The sequence below is a fragment of the Puma concolor genome, chromosome E1 (genome assembly GCF_028749965.1).
Source record: "Puma concolor isolate L17-30 chromosome E1, mPumCon1.1.hap2, whole genome shotgun sequence".
Lineage (NCBI taxonomy): Eukaryota > Metazoa > Chordata > Mammalia > Carnivora > Felidae > Puma > Puma concolor.
In genome coordinates this window covers 63,616,145-63,640,559 of record NC_141680.1, presented here as the reverse complement: position 1 = coordinate 63,640,559, position 24,415 = coordinate 63,616,145, and the positions used below count along the sequence as shown (strand labels likewise).

At 52.8% G+C, this 24,415-nt stretch overlaps 1 protein-coding gene across 2 annotated transcripts in view; it reads right to left on the bottom strand.

The window, feature by feature from the left end:
- Positions 1-24,415, bottom strand: part of TBCD (tubulin folding cofactor D) — a 159,807-nt gene that overhangs the window by 50,912 nt on the left and 84,480 nt on the right. For both annotated transcript variants that reach the window (XM_086688345.1, XM_025927753.2), the window contains 2 exons: positions 16,885-17,041; positions 6,115-6,172 (listed from right to left, as the gene is read on the bottom strand). In XM_086688345.1, coding sequence (XP_086544471.1) covers positions 6,115-6,172; positions 16,885-17,041 — 215 coding nt within the window. The remainder of the gene's footprint in view (positions 1-6,114; positions 6,173-16,884; positions 17,042-24,415) is intronic.

Here is a 24,415-nt window from a genome sequence, read left to right as displayed (position 1 = left end):
CATCCGACTGCGGCTCAGGTCATGATCTCACAGTTTGTGAGTTCTAGCCTTGTAATAGGCTCTGTGCTATCAGTGCAGAATCTGCTTCAGATCCTCTATCCCCCTCTCTCTGTCCCTCCCCTACTCGTGTGGGCAGTCATTCATTCTCTCTCTCTCAAAAATACATAAACATTAAAAAAAAATTTTTTTGAAAAAAGAAAATAAGAAATAAAAATGAAATCAACCAAAAAAAAAAAACCCAAAAAAACAATGGAAGTAAGATATAACATCAATTTACATAACATGCAGAATTTAGGAACACATTTACCATTCTGACGACTTCATCAAAAAGGTAAAAAATCATATAAGATTTGTGTGGAAAAGCACAGCCCTGGAACAGGTAAAGTAGTCTTGAACAAGAGTGGTGAGGAACCTGAGGGTTGAGTGAGCACGTGGACACAGACAGACACACAGAAGGGTGCAACAGAACAGAAAAACAGAGAACACCTTTAGGACCGGGGCCAGGCCATGAATTTCTGAGACTGGACACCAAAAACACATTCCATACAGAAAAAAAGTGACAAATTAATCGCATCAAACTTTAAAACTCCTGGTCTATGCCCTGCGTGGTCAGGAGGACAGAAGCCACCACCTGGAGGAGGGCCCACGAGCCACAAGCCAACGAGGGCAGCCCTCCCATCTGGAGCTTAACAAAGTCCACACAACAAGACACACACCAGCCAATGAGGAAACAATCTGAAAGATGCCCAGATGGTTTCACCACAGAAGAGACACAGGGGCAAAAACAACGGGGGCAGGGGGCACATAAAACCACAGTGCGGCATCACCACACACGCCATGGGACCAGCCATCGGACGGCAACCCCGAAGGCCGGCAAGGCTGTGGGAGAACTGGATCCCCGACAGATTGCCAGCGGGAAAGCGAGACGGCCCGTCCCCTGGGGGACACAGGGCTAAACATGCAACTACCATCAACCTGCCGTGGTGCTCCTGGTGTTTATCCAGGAGAAAGAGAAGTCACGTTCACACAAAAACGTGAACACTGCTCACAGCAGCTTAGTTCTGGAAACAACGTAAAACCAGATGCAACCCAGAGTCCTACAACATGCAAATGATTCGCACAGCTGTGGCTCTGCTGGCACCAGGGCCGACCAGCAAGGAGCGGGAGGGGGCTGTCGGCCCAGCCGGAGCCCAGAGGGACCTGCAGGGGTCACACTCTGGATGACTCCATCCACGCGACACGGAAGCAAAAAGTTGGAGAGTCACAACATAGGGACTTAAGAGGCCAAACACCAGATACAGTGTTGAACTCAAGACTGCAGAACTTTTAGCTACATGTGGACTTTCAGGACAGTCAGTGTAACTATGGATGAAGCAAGGCTCCCAGGCCCCGCCTCTCTCCTCACCTGAACCTCCTAGGGGCAAACACCGGGCCGTCCGTCTGCACTGCTCCCTCCTTCCTGGCAGAGGGACCAGTTCTCTCAAAACACTGACGTGTTTGGGGCTGTTGAGCACCTTCCAACGTGCAAAGCAACTAACACTGAACAGAACCGCTATGTGACTGTAAGCGTCTCACGGATTCACAAATGTGTTTGCCCTAAGTAACCAGGCCGGTCTCCATTCTGCCACCCTACCCAGATCCTCACGGGCCCGGCGTGAAGGCTGAAAACAACAGGCATCGAGGCCCCATGGCGCCTGGCACAATGGCCCTTCTACCATCACCATCACTGACCAGGAGGCATGTCGCTGGAGCACAGGTGGGAAGCGATGGTACATGAACCACAGGGGGAGAGAGAAAGGGTCCAAAGAGACACAGCACTCAAACCTTCCATGCGCCCATGCCCTGTGGTCCCTGGGTGGGCAGGGTGAACTTGTCCTCAGGCCAGCGCACAGGCCCAGGCCCCCGTAACCTCGGTAAACATTGCCCACGAGCAGGAGGGACCCAGCACAGAAAGCATGAAGCGTGAGCACAGACAGGCCAGAAAGGGGAAGACACGCCTTCACCTGAGGAAGCAGCTCTGCAGTGGGAGAACTCTCACTCCCAGTTACCAAGTATCAACCCTGTTGCAAAAGCTTCACACAAATGCGTCTTTTACCCCTACCACTCTAACTTTGCATCTGCTAGGTAGGCAGATGTACACAGGTGATGTCCAATGCAAAGAATGTCCTGCTCACTTTAAAGGATTGTAATTCAGGGACGCCTGGTGGCTCAGTCAGTCGGGCGTCTGACTTCAGCCCAGGTCATGATCTCACAGTTCATGGGTTTGAGCCCCGCGACGGGCTCTGTGCTGACAGCTCAGAGCCTGGATGGAGCCTGCTTTGAATTCAGTGTCTCCCTCTCTCTCTGCCCCTTCCCTACTCATGCTCTGTCTCTCTCTCTCTCAAAAATAAATAAACATTAAAGGATTTTAATTCTAACTTGAAAAACCAAAAAAAAAAAAAAAAAAGATTTCTGGTTTGTTTCACCTCTTCCTCAGGTTTATAAAGATATCAGTGCTATGATTTTACTACTGCTCCCCATTAAAATGTTTGACTTCACAGTAAACAGAAAATGTAAAGGCTACTTTCATTTAACGAAGAGTCATCACTGTGTCTAAAAGAGTGTCAGGATTACTGCCTGTGGGTGAACATCCGGGCAGAATGTGAAGGCTTCTCAGGGAATCACAGGCTTCCTGATGCTCAGACAGAAGAAACAGAACTGTGTGAACACAGAAGAGACCAGCTTTGCTGGCGAACTTTCTCTTGGAACAAAGTTTTAAGGGCTGGAAGCCAATTGCCTCTTCTACCAGGCCTATTTCGGGGTATGCAGGCAGGCACTGTCAGGGGTCATGGGAGACCCACCAGCCAAGCTCCCACATGCGAAGGAGGCCCACGCTCTGCCTGCATCACCCAACCAAAGGGAGCGGTGCCACGGGCCATGCTCACCTATTCGTGAGACACAGGTCTGTGGAGCACCCACCACGCGTTGCCAGCAGGTGGGCATGTGCGAGCCAGGGCCAGGCACCAACCGTCCTCCTGGTGACACGAGACAGAGAGCACAGTGACAGTGGCATGACAAGTGCCATGACAAGTGGCAGACGGGCTGTCCCCAATGCTATGTCGCTGTACCTGACAGATGGACAGACAAGTTCCTTCACTAGGAAAAACAGACATGCTAAACAAACTGAATTAATGACTTCAAATACTTGCAAAGAAACCGAAGACCAAACAGGCTCAGATGGGTTCACTGGTGATTTCTACCAAACACTGACAGTAGAAACAAACAGAGCGACATCAATCTTTTCCAATTTCTTCTACAAAACACAAGAGGAAGAAACGCTCCCTACTCCTTTCATGGGGCCAGATCATCTTAATTCCAAAGCCAGACAAAAATACCCAACAACTGGGAACTACAGACCAATACCCCTTACTAATACCGACTCAAAAATCTCAACAGTTCGCTGATTCAGCAAATAAAAAAGGATTATACCAAGAGAAGTAGAAATACAAGGTTGGTTTAATACCTGCAAATCAATTCAGAGGGCCCATCACATTAAGAGAACTAAGGACAGAAACCACACAACCATCTCACCATCCAACATCCTTTCATGATTTAAAAAACAAAACAAAACAAAACACAAAACCTCACAACAAACTAGCAGGACTTCCTCACCCTGTTGATGTGCATTCACAAGAGCCTGAGAGGAAACAGCGCACTCAACAGTGAGAGCTGGCACGTCCCCAAGACTGAGAGTGAGGCGGTTGTCCCCTCTGGCCCCCACTGCTCGGCAGGGTAACCGCAGCCCCTCCTACCAGCCTCTTAGACAAAAGAAAGAAAGAAAAGGCATCAAAACCAGAAAGGAAACAGTAAGGTTTTCTCTTCCTCACAGAGGACGAGATCCTGTGTGCAGAGCCGTGGGGAGCACGTGCCCCCCAGACTCAACAAGTGAGCTCACACACAGAGTGAGGGGAAGGTCCAACCACATCCATGCCTTCCGCCCACAGAGCCAGCTGTGGGTGCAGGCCCCGCGGACCATCCCCACCTTGGAGCTGCCAGCCCTACAGGAACCCCAAGAAAAGACCCAGGAACTGGGTCCACATCCCAGGGGCAGCATGTGGTGTCAGGGACCCAGGATAGCAGGCCCTGGGGAATGGCAGAGCAGAAAGAGAGATGTGGCCGAGGGCTGCCCGGCCTGGGCTTTCCTCTCGTGGGAAAGAAGCAGCAGGCCCCGCCCCTCTCAGGAACCGTGCACGTGGGCACCTCACCTGAGTGGCCATGCCACGCCACTGCCCACCCCCGTCCTCTCCCACGTAAGCCCGGTACTTCCCCGGGTCCCAGCCACTCTAGCCTGCATGATGCCAGCTTGAGTGTGATACACTAACAATCCCAAAACGTGTCCCCAGAGCACATGGGAGCGAGCCCAGCAGGTGCTGATCTCCCAAACCCCAAGTTTACAGCAGTGCCTCGCCTGCTGAAGGTGGCCTGAGCGCACCTGTGTGTTCTGCCATTGAGCAAACCTGCCTGCTAACCTGTGTCTTCTGTTACTAGTCAGAGGCTCCTCCACAGTATCTTTTTCCATCAATGTGTAATAACCTTGCTGAAGTGAGTGTTCAAATCACAAACGTGCATTTCGACAAGCGGCCACACGGTGACGATCTCTCAGTTTCTTCTAGCAGACGCTGCATCCTCCTCGTTCTCATAAGCCTGTGTGGCCTCCATCTGGACCAGGCCACAGGGCACAGATGCTCCATCCACCCTCTCTCTACCACCCACCCCCCAAAAGCACGCATTCACTCCACTCAGGACACCTGAAGTCAGCTTCGGCCTCCGCGTCTGGAGGCAGAGCGCTCCCAAGCAAGGCCCTCCCAACTCGCCTACCTGTCCCACTGGCGCATGCCCATTTCTGAGCCGGGAAGACCTATCTTCCCATGATACAGCGGGGGCCCCAGGGTAAGGTGGGCAGCTCTCTCCTCTCCCCAGCATGGGGCCCTCAATCCAACCCCTCAGCCCAAACATCCACAAAACACATTCGTGTCCCCACAGCGGAGAACCCCCATTTCTGACAACACCCAGGGCTCACAGAAAACCCTCCCAAGTCCCAGCACCTCGCAGCTCGGCCACTCCTCCTGCAGGTCTCCCTCTAACCCCAACCACACAGAGACCAACCCTCGGCCAGCACCAGGGCCCTCCTGGCTTCACCCCCACCCAGCCATCTGCAACCACATCTTTCTCAAAACACTGCCTTTATGTCCATTCTTCGCCTCTAAAAGCTTGGGCAGCTGCTGGTCTGTAACTGAAGCTAAGGCTCTCATCTCCAGAAAGTCTGTCGCCTCAGCTACCAGGTACTCTTGGCCCTGCTTCTGGTCCCTCAGCACCTCCACCAGCCCATGTCTGAGCCTGACCTAAGTGACTTGCCACCAGTTAGATACCCCTGTATAAAGCCAGGACACAGCCACTGACACTGCCAGCGAGAGTTCCCGGGACCAGGCCTGGCAGTCATCACCTTTACTAGCATCAATGGAAACCCCCAAAGCAGAGCTCAAGGCCACAGCCCGGCTGTCGGGGGGAGCACGAGATGTCGGTGCAGAGGCTCCTGGTCAGTGCCCTTCAGAAGCAACCGTGTAGCCCGCCCAAAGTTCCTGCACACAAAACCCACCCAAAGGTGAGGTGGCTCTGGGGGGCCCCGGCCCAGCATCCAAACCCATGAAGCCCTGCTGGGGCCGCCAGGCACGGCCAGCGAGGCCCCAGGCCCAGCGTGACCATGTGAAGCTGAGCTGACCCTGCTTGAAGGAGCTCCTGGTGAGGCTCAAAGCCACCTGCTCTGCCATCAAACCCAGGTCACAGCCACAGAGCCCACCTTCTCCTCCTTCTCCAGAGCACAGGCCGTCCTGAGCCGTGTCCGGTCGTCAGGCACCATCCCATCCACCCAATGAGGGTCGACATGGCTGGGAGTGGCCATTTAATCCCGGCCCCCCTTCCCAGGATAAAGGCCTCCCGAAACCGGGAGGAAATGCCAACTGCTCTCCACCACCTGGCTTCCCAGACACCACACTCAGGCAGCATCCAGGAGCACTCGGCCTGCATAGCAGAGCCCACCCACGCCACCGGGACAAGGAACGAGACGAGACCACTCACAGAGGCTGCTCTCCTGCAGTTGATGTTTCGGTCAAACACCGTGGCAATCACCAGAGCGCTGTGAAAAAGAGTGAAGAGGACTAATTAGAAGGAAGTCTGCGAAAGGACACAGACCCTGTGGCAGGACTCAGGAGCCTCTTTCATTTGCTCAGTGTGTGCCACGTGCAGCAAGTTCCCAGCACCACAGGTGACTGACCCCGGGTCCCTGAGAGCCACATGAGGGGCACACATCCGAGTGCCAGCAAACTCCCACGAAGAGGAGCTGCCATGCACAGGGGCCCAGGGGCGGAATGCGCTCGGCCCGCTCCGGGGGTACCCAGAGGATGAGAACCAGGAGCGCCTGGAGCACCCGGCCAGAGCTCCCCATGATGGACGGCGAGCACGTGCCATGGGGATGTGCACGGGCAGCCAGGGGAGCCTAGGGGCCCTGCCCCTCGTCAGAAACGTGACCTAGTGCCAAGAACAGCTATTGGGAGCACTCAGCATCCTCCAGATGGCCCTGCCACCCCCAACCACACTTGGACAGACTCCATTTAAACCCCTCTTCCTCAGGCCACCACACTCAACTGTTACTGATGAGGCAGAAAGCACCTGTCTGACTTCGTGTGGCTTTAGTAACAGAAAACAAAGGATCTGGGGCAAGACTGGAAACAGTGCCGTTTCTAAGGGTGACTCGAGAATTTCCATCTCACGTCAGTCTGGAGAAAACGCCTTTAAAAGGGGGTATTTCGGATACATGGAGGCCTCCTCAGTGCCACACCACCTGTCTGCCCCAACCCCGCTCCTACTGCTGTACCTCAATCCTCCTCCTTCATTGGCACATCCGCATCGTCCAGCAAGCCCAGCCTGAACAGCAACCCCCTGAATCCAGCCAACCCCTCCAGCTACACCACGTCTGTCAATACTGCATGACAGCAGATTAACGCCCCCTTGCACAAATGTCCAGGCACTGGCCCCGGCACCTGTAAGCATGTGACGCTGGCCGGCAGGGGGCATTTACGGCTGCAGGTGCAGTCACAGCAGCTAGTGAGGGAGGCCACGCTGACAGACCCATGCAGTCTCAAAGCCCTCGGGGATGGAAGCAGGAGGCAGAGAGCCTGAGAAGGACGTGGCCCAAAGCTACCAACAGTGAAGGGAGAGGAAGGGCCATGAGCCAAGGAACACGGCAGCCTCTGGAAGCCGGGAGAGGAATGGATTCTCCCCCAGAACCCCCAGAGGGAACCCGCCCCAAGACACCTTGCTTCCAAGCCCAATGAGACCCGAGTCAGACTAGTTGCCTCCACACCCAAACTATGAAATCCTCCCGCATAGTAAGAATGAATGAGGCATCAACTCATGAAGCTACGTCATTTTGCTAAGCAGAAAGTCCACACGGCGTATGTGTCTAGACAGAACACATTCTAGAAATGGCAATATTAAAAGGCCCAAAGCCCAGTCTGGTGGTGGCCAGGGGTCAGATGGCTGAGTGCGGAGGGCAGAGTGGGGGACCTGGGAAAAACAGAACTACTGTTTGGGACTATAGTTGTGGTACCCAACTCTAAATCTGTCAAAGCCACCAAATGTAAAAGAAACCATCAGGAAGTGGGGGACCCCAATAGCCAAGGGAATGCGCCTGCATCATACAGGCCAGCTGTATGACCCTTGACAGGGCAGGTGAGGAGACGTGCTTCTCACAGGCTGTGGGAGACTCTGGAGCCACCACACGCAGACGAGAAAACACACGGCTGAGGAGAGCCAGGAGGAGGAAGCGAAAGGGCACAGGAGAAAGCTAGGACGGCAGGGTGATGGCCTGGCTTTGCAGGGTCCACAGGGACAGACGGAGGGGACTCCGGGCGGAGGCACACTTGGTTGGTGCTCATGTATCAGGGAGTGTGAGCAGAGTCCAGGTCTTGGATCTAAACACAACCCCCGGGACACAGCTGATTCCAGGGCTGGGGCAAGGGAACAAAAGTTTGCCCAGACTGTAATGCTAGAAAGCAAGAAAGTATTCCAAAAAATGAGAAAAGTCTGAGTCCTACTGACAGGACATAGCAGCCAACATGGAACCACTTCCAACTGCCAAAGGTGGAGCCATGTGAGCGGCCCCTTTGACAAGTGTCAACCATAGGCCTGAGGGTAAATGACATGGTGGGTAAAAAGGGGACAGGGGATGCCTTTCTTTACAAGAGTCGCTGTGCACCTGCCACAGGCAAGACCCACAGACGGGCGCAGACACTGGTGGCCAGAGCGGGGAGAAACGGGGTAGGATGCGATCTCCAGGAGCCCCGACGACATGCATCACACATGAAGGAAGACGATCCCGGTAGCTTGACAGACCGCACCTCAACCAGGAGACCAACCAGCATCTCGCACACTGAGTCTGGGGTGGGCCCAGCCGTGACGCCAGCACCACGCACTGGCTGCAGATGAGAAACGGCAGGACACTCATTTTCCTGTGTGGGCGCAAGCGGGGTTAACATGGGGGGAGGTGGTGCAGGGCCTATGGGAGCCGTTCCTACTCTTCTGGGAGCTCTCCTCTAAGTCTCAAGTTGGTTTAAAATTAAAATTCTGAAAAGCAATTAAGCATCTGAAGATTTCAGTGTCTGAGGTCCTTTCACAGGTGAAGCTGAAAGTCACTTCAGCAAAATCCAGAGCTCCCTCCCTCTCTCCTCTAAACTCTCTTCACCACAAACTATCGCCAAAATGAGTTTTAAAGAATAACTGGGCTTACAACTAAGGAGAAGTCACCTGATTTAGTAGGAACATTAACTAATTAATTCTACATCAACATAATGGGTTTTGTTAATGAAATCGTAGAAATCGTTAAACCGATTGAGACGTGTTAGTGTGATCTTTCAATAACTAAAAATTACATTAACCACGGTTCTCAACAAAAACACGTGTGGTCTATTATCCCACAAATATTCTGAGAATTAGGGGAAATTTTAGTACTACATTTACATTTAATAAGAGCTGCTGCTTCATAATCCGTAAGATGGCACGCCTTCGAGGAAGAGAATCACCAAGAGCTTCTGCTTTCCTCCAACATCTGACACAAGAAAAAGGCAGACTTATAACTTCCTGACTCTAGGTCCAGTCAATACTGCCAAAAGTTCATACTTCAATATTAATATTTTACACTGAATTCTTAAACGTCCTACAATCTATTTGTCCTACATTATAACTTTTAAATGATCACCGAGGAGACAGGAGCGAGTGCAGAGAGGCAGCCGCCATAGGCCAGCCATGACCCGGGGACTGCTAAGTGACCATGTATTTACACAGCACCGGGCCCTGCCTGCCCATCCGTGGACGCGCTGGCCCCACTTGGGGTGGGCTGAGCCCACTTCCAACCAAGCTCTTCTTGACGCGACCAAGGCCACTAAGAGCTGACAGGCTTCACTGCAGGCCTGCCTTCAGGCTCGTTCTGCGACGGAGCCACAGTATTCCGGATGACCGTGGAAGCAGCTTCAGGTTCATGTGTGTTAGCCACCCTTCCTTCCAGCTCCCCTGCCAACTACAGCGGCAGCCACTCGGCAGGGTGGGGTGCCACGCAGTTACCTGAGGGAGCCTTGTGGAACAAGATGTGTGCTCACACTCGTCCGTGCTTGGCTTCCAGTGACTCGCTGGGACCCCAGCAGCTCTAGCTGGGAGTCGAGCTACACAGGGCCCAGCGCACACCACTCAGCTCCTGCACTTACTTGCCACAGAGCTACGGCTCGTCAAGACCATGCACCTCGGGAGCCCCAGAAGGTTCTATGTCTATGTAACCCTGAGCAGAATGAACTAAGTGCAGCATGCAGTGTCACAGGAAGCGGGCCTCCCACACAGGGGCCTCTGAGGGGCCACATTAGCTGCGGCTGGGGAACCTGACCGAGGGTCTTGGGCCGCCTCACCCTGAGACAGGTTAGCTCCTGTACTCACATGTTAGTGGCTGAAAATGTTCCCTGCTTTATTGACATTCAACCAAACTTCACAAAACAGAGTAGGACAAATATAGCAATGCCCCTTAAAAACACAGCTTTTAGCGTTTAGCCCAACACCGTTTTACTTTTTAAACACAGACTCTGAGGTTAGTTCAAGAAATCAACTGTGCATGTACCTGTATATGGTTTTTAATACTGTTCTGACTGAATATTTTGGTTTTTTTATTTTATTATTTTTTTAATTTACATCCAAATTAGTTAGCATATAGTGCAACAATGATTTCAGGAGTAGATTCCTTAGTGCCCCTGACTCATTTATCCCAACCCCCCTCCCACAACCCCTCCCATAACCCTCAGTTTATTCTCCATATTTATGAGTCTCTTCTGTTTTGTCCCCCTCCCTGTTTTTATATTCTTGTTGTTTCCCTTCCCTTATGCTCACCTGTTTTGTCTCTTGAAGTCCTATGAGTGAAGTCATACGATTTTTGTCTTTCTCTAATTTCACTTAGCATAATACCCTCCAGTTCCATCCACACAGCTACAAATGGCAAGATTTCATTCTTTTTGATTGCCGAGTAATACTCCATTGTATGTATATACATCTTCTTTATCCATTCATCCATCGATGGACATTTGGGCTCCTTCCATACTTTGGCTATTTTGATAGTGCTGCTATAAACACTGGGGTGCATGTGTCCCTTTGAAACAGCACACCTGTATCCAGTGGACAAATGCCTAGTAGTGTAATTGCTGGGTGTTCTTTTTTTTAATGTTTACTTATTTATTTTTGAGAGAGACAGACCGAACATGAGTGGGGGAGGGGCAGAGACAGAGGGAGACAGACTCCCAAACAGGCTCCAGACTCTAAGCTGTCAGCACAGAACCGACGCAGGGCTCAAACTCCAGTGATTTCCTTGTGAACTGAGCCACCCAGAAGCCCCGAATATTTTTTGATCTGATTAAATCTTTTATTTTTTTTTTATTTATTTTTTTTTTCAACGTTTTTATTTATTTATGGGACAGACAGAGACAGAGCATGAACGGGGGAGGGGCAGAGAGAGAGGGAGACAGAGAATCGGAAACAGGCTCCAGGCTCCGAGCCATCAGCCCAGAGCCTGACGCAGGGCTCGAACTCACGGACCGTGAGATCGTGACCTGGCTGAAGTCGGACGCTTAACCGACTGCGCCACCCAGGCGCCCCTGATTAAATCTTTTAAACTACTCTAATTTCACACTTTCAGAACAAAACTGACTTATCTAGAAAAGCAGCATGTTTCAAACAAACACAGGTCCGGGAATATTAGCCAAATATAAATGTGGAAGCTCCCACAGGCCCGGGGTCCTTGTGGTCTCCTGAGGGCCCCTCTCCACAGCGGGCCGGAGCCCAGTGCGTGAGTCACCAGCTCTCATTCCACACTCAGCAAGGGGACATGAAGCATGGCCCCAGGCTAGCCCCGCACACTGCCTGCCAGGCCTCAGTCGGGCTGGAACGCGTCTCTGGTGTCTTCCCGTTTGCTATCGCTGCAGAAGCCTGAGTGATACTTCACCAGGATTTCCCAACACGGAGAAATGGTCTATGTTAAACAGAAAGGGACTTTCTTTCTTGTCCACGCCAGGGGGAAGCTGCACGCCTCCACCTGCCCCAAGCTCCAGGCACCTGGTTTTCAGGAGGAACAGCAAAGGGCAGATCTCACCCCAAACTCAATTTCTGTTAGCCTGTACAATATTTTATAGCAAAACAGAAGTAGCTACCAGGCTAATAACTCATTATCCATCCACACTGTCTAAAAAGCGCAAATCACATCACTTTCTGAGTAAAACACAGGACCTGCCCATGGCCGAACCTTCCTTCTCTAAGTCGTGAGAACCAAAGCTCACACCAGTTAATACTATGGTAAAACACAAGAAACTTTTAAAGCTCTTTCGTGTCCCAGCAGAGCCAGAGCGAGGCAGAGTGTTTACCAGGTGGACAGGTAAGGGCACCCTAGTCACGAACCGCCATTTAACTTTTCTTGAAAAACAAAAGGTTTATCTTCCCTCTGGAAGTCTGCCATTAAGAAACGCTGAGTGAGAACAAGACGTAGCTTTGAGCAATGCTTGCCATTTCCTGATTTTTCAGGACAATCTTGCCCTCGAGGAAGAGATCTGGGACTCTCGATCCCCAGGCACTGCCCACGCTGCACGCTGCTGCTGGCCAGGCTTGCTCCGCAGGCTGAGTGGGCTGCGCTGGTGAGGGAGGGCCCTACGGCGCTGATGTCAACAGGGGCTTGGCTTACAAAAGAGTTTCAGGTGAGGAAATCACTGGAAGGTGACAACCAACGCACATGCTGGCAACAGCCGGCTCCTTTTTTCTTCTTCTTGCAAATTAGCTTCTGATTACTGGTGTGGAGCACGCACGACCATTTGGGACGATTTTAACTCTGTGTTTCATTGTTCCCAAATTATGTGTGGCTTTTCAGGAAGGCCTACTTACTTTTCCACAAAATAATTATTATATATAATGCTTAAGATTTACAGGGTTTTAGGGGCACCCGGGTGGCTCAGTTGGTTGAGCATCTAACTCTTGATTTAGGCTCAGGTCAATGTCCCAGGGTCATAGGACTGAGCCCCAAGTCAGGCTCTACACTCACACTGTGGCGCCTGCTTGGGATTCTCTCTCCCTCTCTCTCTGTCCCTCCATCACTTGTGCTTGCTCGCTCTCTCCCAAAATACAGGAAGGAGGGAGGGGAGAAGATGAGTTTTTAAAACAGACCAACACGATTTCAAAATGTGATTGAATCTACCTAAAAACCTCCTTTCTCTGACATTTCTAACACAAAGAAGGTCCATGTATGCTCACCAGGAGGGAGAGAACCATGTTCCTGCAGGAAGGTGAGCAGCTAACCCCGGAGCTGAGCCCCACCTCTCGTGGCCAACTGAGGAGGTGAGGCCACAGAGTGACACCCCCCTGGGCACCTGCACCAAGCCCAGGCCTGCCTCCTTGCTGTTACTCCCACCCCGGTTCCTTTCATCAGATATTTCTATTCCATTTCCAGAATTTCGTTCTGATCTCAACTACCTACTTTTGCAGGATCCACTGGGGAGTTTGTGAAAGTACAATTAAAGATATCATGGTTTTATCATGAGCCAGGATTAATGGGTTTAAAGGCTGACAATTAAAATGTGGTCACTTATTACAAACCAACGGAGGCAGATCTCGACGGCCACACCCCAACCGATACTCCTGGGGCAGGGAGGCGCGCGCGGGCAGCGTCCGCCAGGCTCCCCGGCACCATGACTCACCTCCCACCCGCCCTCCCGCCCCCGGATGCCCACAGTCCAGATGGACGGGAAGAGCTGGGGCACAGGCTCCCTCAGAACCTGCTAAACTGGCCCAAGAGCCTGCCGGGCGTGGCTCCAAAGGGCACTGGCTGATCCAATCCTGGGATGGGCACAGGGAGAGGGGACAAGACGGGCCTTTTTCACAGAAACTCCTGGGTAAGTTAGGTGAAATTAGGAAGGCAATGAACCAGGAGTCTCCAGACGCCCCTGCTGGCTACTGGTCTCTGTGCTGTGATCCCAGCAATCACTCGGGCATGCCCAGGAGTCTGGAAAGCCAATTTCCCTGAGATCGAAGGACCCACTGGAACCCAGGGGATCTCCGTGGAAGGACGCTGGCGTCCCCCATAGTCAATGCTCTCTGCTCCCTCATGCTCAGCGAGTTGCTCAAAATGAGTCCTGGCTCAGAAAGGTCAGTGTTCTGAACGCCCACCTCCACACCCTCCCTGTGCGTTCCAGAAACACGGTAGGGCCCTGAAAGACTCCCTGAGACCCCCAAGGAGCGGGCTCAGCCCCACCCTCTCTGCCATAAGCAGTCTGCAAAGGCATGCTCACTCCGAGGGCAGTCCAACCCAGGCGGACTAACCCGGTGGTCGCCGGTCCCTTGGAAGACCTCTTGCCAAGGGCCACACACCAAGAAGTGAGTCAAGAAGTCAGGATCCTCTCAAAGTACACAGCCAGCTCCCTGGGCCCCAAGTCTGTCTTTGCTTCTCTGGATAATGGTGGTGACCCTGCAGTAAGATGTGCTGGTGCCCCTCGGCCTCCAAAAACTCAGCCCCACGTTGTGCAGGAAGCACGCTCCAGAGAAGGGAGCTTACCGGTTATTGCGCAGGCTGGTCCAAAGGTCCAAGGGCCTATGACCTGGTTATGCCTGGGACCCACACACTCAAGCCAACCCCCGACTTCCACACCCATGTCATGCTAAGGCCAGGCTTAACATTTACCAGCAAGTCTCTCCATTCATTGATACTTCACTTTGATAGTCACACTGAGATCGGGGTGTGACAGTAAGCTCTGAAAATGCAGAAAGCCCAGAGCCTCCCTCCCTAAAACCCTCCCTCCTGAAAGCCCAGAGCTCTGGGGAGGAACCCTGAGCCCGCACACATCAGTGGGGACATTAGGGTTGCGACCCTGAGGTACCGAAAGAAGCTGTCCTCAAAGTACAGAACAGTGTGAATGATGGCCGCTCTCCCTTCTGTGCGGCTCTGCACACGCAGGGCTCCTGCTGTCCAGGTGAGCGAAGTCTCACTCCGATCCCATTTCCTCTGGCGACCTTTCATCCTTGGGCCCCACTTCTCCTATCAAGCTGGACCAAAGAGGGTCCCTGGAGAAAGGAGGGGCACAGATTCCTGTGAAGCTTGAGGCTCTCAGACAAATGTCAAACTGAAAAGCAAGTGTGTTGGGGTCATTTGCACTGTGAAATGGGAACGACCGTGTGAAGAGCCGGATTCCCCTGAAGCGCCGCGTGTCGCGTCTGCTGCACAGCAGGCTGTCCGGGCTTCTCAGCACAGAGGCAGGCGGTGTCCTCATGCAGAGCTGGGCCTGCCCCAGTACCTGTCTGCTGGGAGACTCTGGCTGAGTGTCCTGAGCACTGTCCCTTGCTCATCCTCAATGGAACGGGAAGAACCATAGCCCCTACCCACACCTCACGGCATCGTCCTGTGACTGACGTCAACAGTAAGCACGTTTTCTGCCTTCATTCTCTAGTTACAGAAGCAACTTCCAAAGAGTTGAGAGGCAAGACAAGAAAGCAGGCAGGGACTTCCCTCAAGCCGGTTTACAGCACAGTGGAGGGCAAGTGCAGAGGCAGCGAGAGGGGGAAAGGGCCGCAGGTAGGGCCCAGGATCTGGCAGTCTCCCTGGGGCAGCCTGGCCCTCGTTGCTCCCGAGGGTAACCAGCAGCCACAGCCATGGACGAGTGAGGGACGTGGCACACGCTGCCTTCTTCTGCCCCCTGGGCCAGCTCCTCTGCAGGACAGCGTCTCGCCAGACCACTGCCCTCTGGCTGCGCCCCACACCGCCCCAAGTGGACACGGCTAGGGAGAGCCAGGCCTCTTTATGACTTCCTCGGAAACACTTTATCTCCTTGAGCCAGGATCACAATCCTCAGGTTCCTCTGGAGGCTTTGCTTTGATGTGAGAGTCAAGATTGAGTGATAGAGGCCTCAGCCATGTGTCTCCGGTGGTAAACAGGCCTGAGGCCCCTCTCTCAGCCCTCAAATCCTGGGGACATGGGACACCAGTAAGATGGGAGGGACACTCCAGTCCCCAAGCCCTCTGCTCCCACACAGAGGAGCCACAGGAGCCGAGGCCCTGGCTGCCCTCTGAGCATGCTGCGTGCCAAGTGGACTGGCAGCTCCCGCGGGTGCCCAGGGACACCTGAGGAGGAGGACCTGGCCTCCAGGACCCTGAAGGGTCTCGCGCACAGACTTTGGGGGTAGCACGCCCCCCACCCCCACCTCCCCAGGTCGAGGCAGCTGCCACGACCTGTGACCTGAGCACCATCCTGAAATCTGTTTGCTAGTAAAAGCTGTCAGGTAAGGATTTTGTGCATGACTAACACTGAGGCTGCCACCGAGCTCAGAGGCCCTCCCCTGGCCACTTAAGCCACAAGAAGTAGAGACCAGACATTCTTCAAATGAAAGGAACTGATTTCAGTCCAAAAAACAGAGTAACAAATCAGAGTACAAAAATTAAATTAAAAACTCACTCTACTGGGAACAACACTTGTTTTGCACTTTTCCCAAGCAACAAAATATCAGAGCCTAAAAGTGGGGCATGACGTCACAGGTGTCCAGATGGCCTGGTTGGGGGGCGGAGGGGGTGGGGGTGGGGGCAGGGTGGGGGCAGGGTGGGCTCGGCTGGGCTCTCACGGCCAAGTCAGAGGGCCAATAGCCCGGAGGTGCCACAGTCCAGGGAGCGTTCTGGTGGGGCCACGAGCCTGCTGGCCTCCATTCTTTCACTAGGAAACCAGAGAAATCTATTTTTCTACCTCACAAACCTGTCCTGAAGAGTGTTGATTTTCATTTCAAAGGTACTGACGATGCTGGTAAGTGTTGCCTCAGGTGAATTGCAAGCGCAAGTCCATAAAAACTAGCAACTTAAGGCGGTACAAAACACAGCCTCCTCAACAAAAGCAGCTTCCTTCTCCAGCTCTCCTGAGCATTTCCAGGAACTCTGGCCAAGGTGACAGAATTTCTCACAGCACAGACACTCAGACAGACAAACCGCCTGACCGACTCACGTGCTCCCCACCTGCACTTCTTTCACACTGATCCCCTTCATCTAAGGATCTGCTAGCCAGAGGCCAAAGCCTCTAGAACATTCCTCCTAAACACTTCCGGCTTGAACTGTTTACCCACAAAAAAGGAATTCCACTCTAGCTGTTTCTTTTCTACAGACCACCCTTAAAGTCATATTATCTGCTCATTAATACCTATTTCTTGTGGGAAAGGGGCCACGTCAGCTGCTTCCCATGCACACTGCTGTCGGGAGGACGTGATCCCAGGGACAACCTCAGGGCGCATCCGACCCCGCTGCGGACTTTACCTGGAGATGGCGGCCACGAAGGGCTGCAGCTCCCGGGGCTCATAGGCACGTGCGAAGGCCCAGCACACGTAGCAGGCGGCGTCCCTGACGTTGGTACCTACACTGCAGGAGCCCCGCTTCTCCTCATAGGTCAGCGCCTTCAGGATCACGGGAACAACTGGGCACAGGAAACAAAGACTGTGAGCACGGGGCCAGGGGGCGGCACGCACGGCTTTTCGGCAGCAGCACGCCTGCCGGCTCCCCAGCCCAACCTAAAGCCACCTGGTCAGAAAGCACGTGTTTAGAAGGAAAATAGAAGTCGGTGGACACGTTTTTTAAAAAGCTGCCCCCAAATGACAGGCAGAGATGAAAGTGGGTACCGGAAGGCACGGAGAGGCCTGGGGTCTGCTGGCCACAGGGACCACGGACATGAGACCGCCTCACCTTCGGGCCAGAAGGTAGCGCCCGACATCCCACCCTGGGGAGGAGAACCTGGGGCGCAGGGAGCCTTAAGTCGCTCAGTTTCAGAATCAAGAACCAGGATGACAAAGGAAACCAAGCCCAGGGTTACTTCTGTGTTAATTTTAGGGATAACCAACATACGTTTAATTATCTAAAATATCTGCACTGTACAAAGTAATCTGAAGTACATAACAGATTATCCTTCTGGTTCCATTTGAAAATGAGTAATTTAATAATACTGCTCATGTGATTTTTGATGTAAAATATGAGAGAATTTTAAGATACATGGTAAGAGTATTAGAATGTTTAAACGAGCTAAAATTTTAGCATATTTAGCTGTTAAATTTACCAGATTCATGTATTTCAAGTACTTGGGGAAGAGTTCACTTATTAAGACACATAAACTATTTAAACAGAAAATAAAGTACTATGTGTTATAGTCATGTACAGGGCTTTAAAAAATATGAGAATCTGATTAATGTTATAAATGAACTAATTTTTTATAAGCCTCTTAGGGGCACCTAGGTGGCTCAGTGGGTTAAGCATCTGATTCTTGATTTCAGCTCAGGTCATGATCCCGGGGTCGTGGGATGGAGCCCCACGTCAGGCTCTACGCTGAACGTGGAGCCTGCTTGGGATTCTCTTCTCTCTCCCTCCCTCTGCCCCCTCCCTACTCTCGTGCCCCCTACTAAAAAAACAAAAACAAAAACTCTTAAACTAACAGGAAAATATGATAGAAAAAAACTAAAAAAATGTTTAATTTGCAATTCAGACAATATAAGTTTTTTTAGAAGTCGCCATAAATGAGATTTTCGAAAGATACTCCGAAAGTCCCAATTTACTAATCTAAAACCAACAACGATGCTGCCATAAAGCACGCGGATAGCTCACCCTGGTGTTTAGAAAGTATGAAAAGTGGAAACAAGTGAACATCTGTTCTCAGAGAAGACGGAGTGACCATGGGTCCCCGCCCCCAGCACTGGTGTCTCGCTAGGGCAGAACCGCTTCCCAGCACCTGACGCCTGACGCCGTAGGACAGGCAGGGGAAGGCCAGAGGCCACGGCCCACACCCTCGAGGGACGCATCGGCTGCAGGTTGCCGTGGGGAGCGCGCCCGCGGCCAGGGCCTCCCGCGCTCCAGCAGCCTGACACCCCCAGCCGCACGGCGCGGACACGGCAGCTTCCCACACCGGGCAGGTGTCTGCCGCAGACAAGCACCACGCGTTTGCCCAAAACAGGAATGGCCGACCAGGACGACAACGACGATCAACCACTGACACAACAAAGAACAAAGCTAAAAGCCAGCACACCGAGTGACCGGAAGGCAGGACAAGAGGGGCCAGCCTCAGCCCCCACCGTGCATGTGTGTGCCAGGGCCGCCCCGGGACGCGAGCGCCCGTCACGAGCACCTCACCGTGCACTTCACACCCTCCGGTCTGTTTAGCCAGACGAGCACCGTTACATGCACGCGGTCTGAGAAGACATTCCAGGTAGGATTCAAGAAAAATGAAGCAGCAATTACCCAAATGTGCAACTATCATCCTAGAAATTATCTTCCAGGAAAACATACCTAGAAATAGCCTTGGGCAAAAAAAAAAAAAAAAAAATCAAAAGAAACAACAGAAGGACTATGAATATCAAACACAAATCTCCCCTCTGCCTTTTTGCATCTAAGGACTTTGATTCCATATAAATAGCAATAAAAAGTAGATTTGATTGTGTACAATTTTTAAAAAAAAAAATTTGTTTAACATTTTTATTTATTTTTGAGACAGAGAGACAGAGCATGAACGGGGGAGGGTCAGAGAGAGAGGGAGACACAGAATCCGTAGCAGGCTCCAGGCTCTGAACTGACAGCACAGAGCCCGACGCAGGGCTCGAACTCACAGACCACAAGATCATGACCTGAGCCGAAGTCGGACGCTTAACCGACTGAGCCACCCAGGTGCCCCTTTGTACAATTTTTATATACATATGATTATTTTTAATCAGATTGTAAAATGTTAAGATAAATTTACTTAAAGTTACGTAAGCAGACTCCAAAATAAGTTATCAAAACATAGAAAGCTCAAAGACACGGTGCTCTAGGTCACACATTTCCTCCCAGGATGGGGCCAAGAAAGGCGCCTCCACCCACCGTCCCATGGAGCACAGGGTGTTCCGGGGCACCCACGCCCAGCACATGGAGGAAACCGCAGCTGGGACGGGCCTCCCCTCCTCTGTGCATGCCGAGGACCCCAAACCTTGGAGCCCACCCTCTTGCCGAGTTCTCGTTTCCTCAACTGAGCAGCAGCAGGACGCCCTTCCTGGGACATGCCCCACATGCCACAGCGTCTGAAACTGGGCCAGAGGCCACACACACCATTTTCTGGGGCACAGTTCACAGCACGGTGGTCACCCCAGGGTCACCCACACTTGCCTCCCCATTGAGCTAAGGCCTGCTCTCCCCACCACTGCCACCCCTCACCCCAGCTTCTTCTCGCCCAGCCCCTCCGTCACTGCCGCTCCGCCCCTGGCTCTCAGGGAGGGTCTGTCCGACGACTCCCACCCAAGTGGCTCCTGGGGTTCCCTCTCGAGAGGCCCCAGCACCCCCACACGTTGCATCTCTCCAGGCCACACCACAGTGCTGCAGCGGCCCTGGAGCCTTCTCCATGCCAGGCAAACTTCGCTGGGCGGGAGCCTCTGAAGGTGACAACGGTCTGCCTTCGTCATCCAGCACACCAGAAACTAAGCTCCATTTTCCGGAAGAACACCTATCAGTCCTCGTGAATGTCTAACGAGACCTCCAGTAAGACTCACAGGGCAGATACAAATGCCACAGCAAGCGAGAAGGCACCATCATAGCCGCTGTACATGAAGGGGTTAAATCTAAGTGGTGATTTTTTACTTTTTGTCTGAACTTGAACTAAACCAACTCTGCAATGCTTCAGACTGGTCATCAGCAGTTCTACTGGAAATTCCACACCACCTGGAACTACTCCTCATCTTCCAGTGTCGTTCATATTCACTTTCCACACTCACAGGACAGCCCATTTGCAGCCCAATGGATGTCACAACTAATAGGCTGTGGCACCTTTAGGAGGAAAGCATCATATAAACACAGTATCACTGCTACACCAGGGCCCCTAAGACCGTTACTGTAACTCAGCTGCCCAGACAGCTCTGGGTAAGACCGTTCAGCAATTCTATAGCCTGAGGGGAATCTGGATGCTAACTGCTGAGTCCCAATTTATCGGTCCACTGGACAAAATCAATTTCAAGACAGACAACCATGAGTGACAGCGGCCGGTGCTGCAGATGTCGGCTTCAGGTAGGCATCACACCCACCACCAACCACACTGAGAATGCTCAGTGCAACCGGTGAGAAGCCTGCTTCCATATGTACACAGCCCCCACCCCAGGCCTACGCGCCCTTGAGGTCACTCCCATCATACCCGCAGAACCTGACTCCGGGTCAGGGAACCCAGTGGTCTGTTCCCAAGAGGGAGACGGTTTTCCAAAGCGTTGCTTTGTTGGCCAGTGAAGTCAGTCAGCCATGAGGAAAAGGACACACAAATTGCTGGTTTGTATTCCACTAACGGACCTCCACCACCACTCACACACAGACCTTGCCACAGTCTGACCAACATTTATTGTTGGGCAAATTGACAGCCTAGTGGGTCCAACCTTTGTCCATGTGGCCCACTGTCTCCAGGAGTGGAAAAAGGTCAGCCTCTGAGCACTAGCCTGCAGGCTGAGCCCTTCAGGACAAGGATACCAGACCAGTGGGGAACACGGGCCATGGTGACCCCCGGACACACACCCTGACTTTATCCCCAGCACCCACGCGTGCCCATGTGCTGGGTCTGACAACGGGCAGACGCTAGTCTTCGTCCTCCCACAGAAACAGGTCAGAGAAGGAGAGGCCCACGCCGCCCACCAGCCACACCCACCCACATGGCTGCCTGGCCAAGCTCCACCCAAGTCCTTGGCACAAATGCCCTCCACGTCTTGAACCTGTCATTTTCCTCGGAGGCCTCTGATGACCCCTCCGCTGACACCAGCAACAGACATCAGCAGCTGACCCTCCAGGGCAGGTGAAGAAGTGGCTGCCTGGACCGACACAGGCCTCACTACTGGACAGGGTCCCAGAGAAGACAGTGGGGACGCTCCCCTCACGGGCGCCACAAGGGAATCTGACTTACAGAAAGTAAAGCAGCTCAGAGGAGGAAAAGGGACACGGTGGATTTAACAAGAAAACTGAAACTCGGGCCTGTCAGCTCTGATTCACGCCATGTCGACAGCAACCTGAGGGGGAGAGGGGCTGGCGGGACCACCGCGGCCACCAGGCCTGGCCCTCTCCAGCCTCTGTTGTAGGAGGGCCTGGAGGACGAGACACAGCAGCCGTGCAGGCCACCGGGAACAACCACAAAGCCTGGGGAGGGGGGTAGTACCTATGGAGTAGAAACAGCTGTTAACCCCTGATAATAAGAAGTCATTATCAGAGAAACAGTTCAAAAACTAACGACTCTTTCCAGATTCAACAGGTTTAAAATAAGGAAACTCTTCACTAGCTTTGAACAAAAACCTTTCTCATGGTTCCAATTACACACTGCAAATGCATGTCAAATATATAAGATTCCCCAGAGGGCTTCCTTTTGGCAACCCAGAGTCCAGAAATGTAATTTAAATACCCTTCCCTCTAGACAGCATGTCATTTGTCTAACGCCAAGTGCCTAAGGACAAAGCAGCCTCCAGGTGAGAGAAATGACTTAACCCCCAGAGTGCCACAGCTCCGCCACCCAGCTTGCGAGGTGCGCACCCAGGGGCGGGAGGGACCCGGGCATTCTTTGCAGAGGTGGAAACAGTTAGTCCATAAAAGAAACCATGATACAGCCAGCACAGAAGCTACGTCTTTTGGTAAGTCACGACTTATTCTAATTTAAAGAACAAAGTTGTCACTGAAGGCATTGGAAGGTATGGATGGAGTCTCCAGGAGGCACTGGGACAACACACCCCCCTCCCCGCCCCCGCCCAGTGGTGTGGGGCTGCACCTCCAGGGACGCAGGGGCGGAGTCACCCAGGATGCCCCAGAGCACACAACAGGGCTGCACGTGGAGCCACACTCAGACCCAGGGACAGCACTGGCTTCCCAGGAACGGGTGTGGCCACCACCACAGAACTGCCATTTCAGTCACCAGTACAAATAGCCATCATACCTCCCTCAAAAATGTGGCCCAACTTGCTCAGGGGAAAAAAAAAAAAAAAACAGTGTTGAATTTGCTAGGGGGCAAGAGGAAATGATGGACAGAATATCTAGTTCTATAGACATTTTGGTTTCCAGTTCCCATAGGACATTTTGAAAAGTGTCCCAAAGGCCCTTAGCTGGCCTGCAGCAGCAGTGGCCACTCCAGACAGAGGAGAAGTACAGGCTTCTGTGCTGGCCTTCCCTTAGAGGGTGAGGGACCCCACCAACACTGGGAGACCTATATCATCCCGAGCTGCTGGGGTGGGCCTCTGGCCCGTGCAGCACCTGGACCCACTGTCCCCTGCCCCAGTGGACTCCCTTTCCACAGAGAAGTCGCACAGCCACGAAGGCCCTTAAAACCCTCCCAAGCGCCTTCCCTACGGACAAGACCCCGCCTACCACTGCCCTCGGTGCCGTGGCCGAGAGCCAAGGTGCATGTGAGTTCCCACCATACGTGTTCTTTAAATCAGAATAATTCGTGACTACCAAAAGAGGTAGCTTCTGCACTGGTTGTATCACGGTTTATTTTCTGGACTAATGTTTCTACCTCTGCAAGTTCACAGTCCAGGCTGGGTGGACACCACTACAACACACATCAGCCACAAGAGAAATGCATCGCAGGAGAGAGGGAAGGAGCCCACGGTCATACCTGGGGGCAAGGACTCCTGAAACGCCTAATGTGACTACAAAGCAAGACTGAGGCAAAGGACAAGTGGCATCTACCCTTCCACTGGACATGGCCCCTTGGTGTCGAGGGCAGCTCCCGCCACACCACCTGCCTGACTCGCAGAGCTGGGCTCACCCTCCGCATCATTCAGCGGCTTCCCCTGAGAACAGGGACAGTAAGTCAGTGAAAACCATTTACCATATCAAACAGCCAGAGATTCAGATTAAATCTAGGTGGCAGGTAATAAAGAATCTGGGGCGGGGGCGGGGGCGGGGGGGGGGCAGTATCGGGGCTGCTCTCCAGGACACTGACAGCCCAGGTCTGTACTGTCCCCAAACCATCCAAACCACCTGCAGAATCGTTCCTCAGAAAGTGGGGGTAATGACTTGTCTGAAAATCTGAAAACATTAAAACAAAATACTCTCTCAACTCCCTGAATGCTTCTTTATCTGCTCCATCAGAACCAAGTTGCATAATGTAACACCGTATGTCAACTATATTCCAATAATCACAAAAATAAATAAACTGCAAGAGGTGGATGTACTCCATGACCCAGCGAGCACACTCTTCAGCATTTATCCGAGATGTGAAGACTTCCCTGCACACAGATGCGCACGGCACCTTGCTCACGATACCAACCCCGGAAACCACGCTCGTGTCCTTCGGCAGGTGAATGTTTCACCACCGGGCACGGCCTGCCGAGCACTACCACGCACCAGGGGAAAGGAACAGACCGGCGATACTCGCTACACCTGATGCACCTCAGGAAATCCTGCTAAGAAAGCCAACCTCACACGAGGCAGACGGAGGGCTCCCTGTGGGCGACACCGCCGGGCCGACACGCTATGGAAGTGCGGCATCTGGCGGCTCCGGGGGTGGCGGCGGGCACGGCAGGTCTGCCCGCGACGCGGCAGCCGGGCTCAGGGAGGCACCGGGACACCAAACATGTCTGGGGGAACGTATGAAATGCCCACGCACGGTGACGCCAGAATTTCACGCACAGAATTGAGGGGACTTGAGAGCAGCACGGCGCCTTCCAGCAGAAAGGCCTCGGTGCCCGTCCCCCACAAATCACGAGAGCCCCGACAAGGCAGCAGCAAGGGGGCAGGCCCAGGCATGTGTTTTAGCCTAAGTTCAAGCTGGAAGGGAACCATGGGGTGAGAGGGCGGAGGCAAGAATGGGGAGCCACGAAAGGGA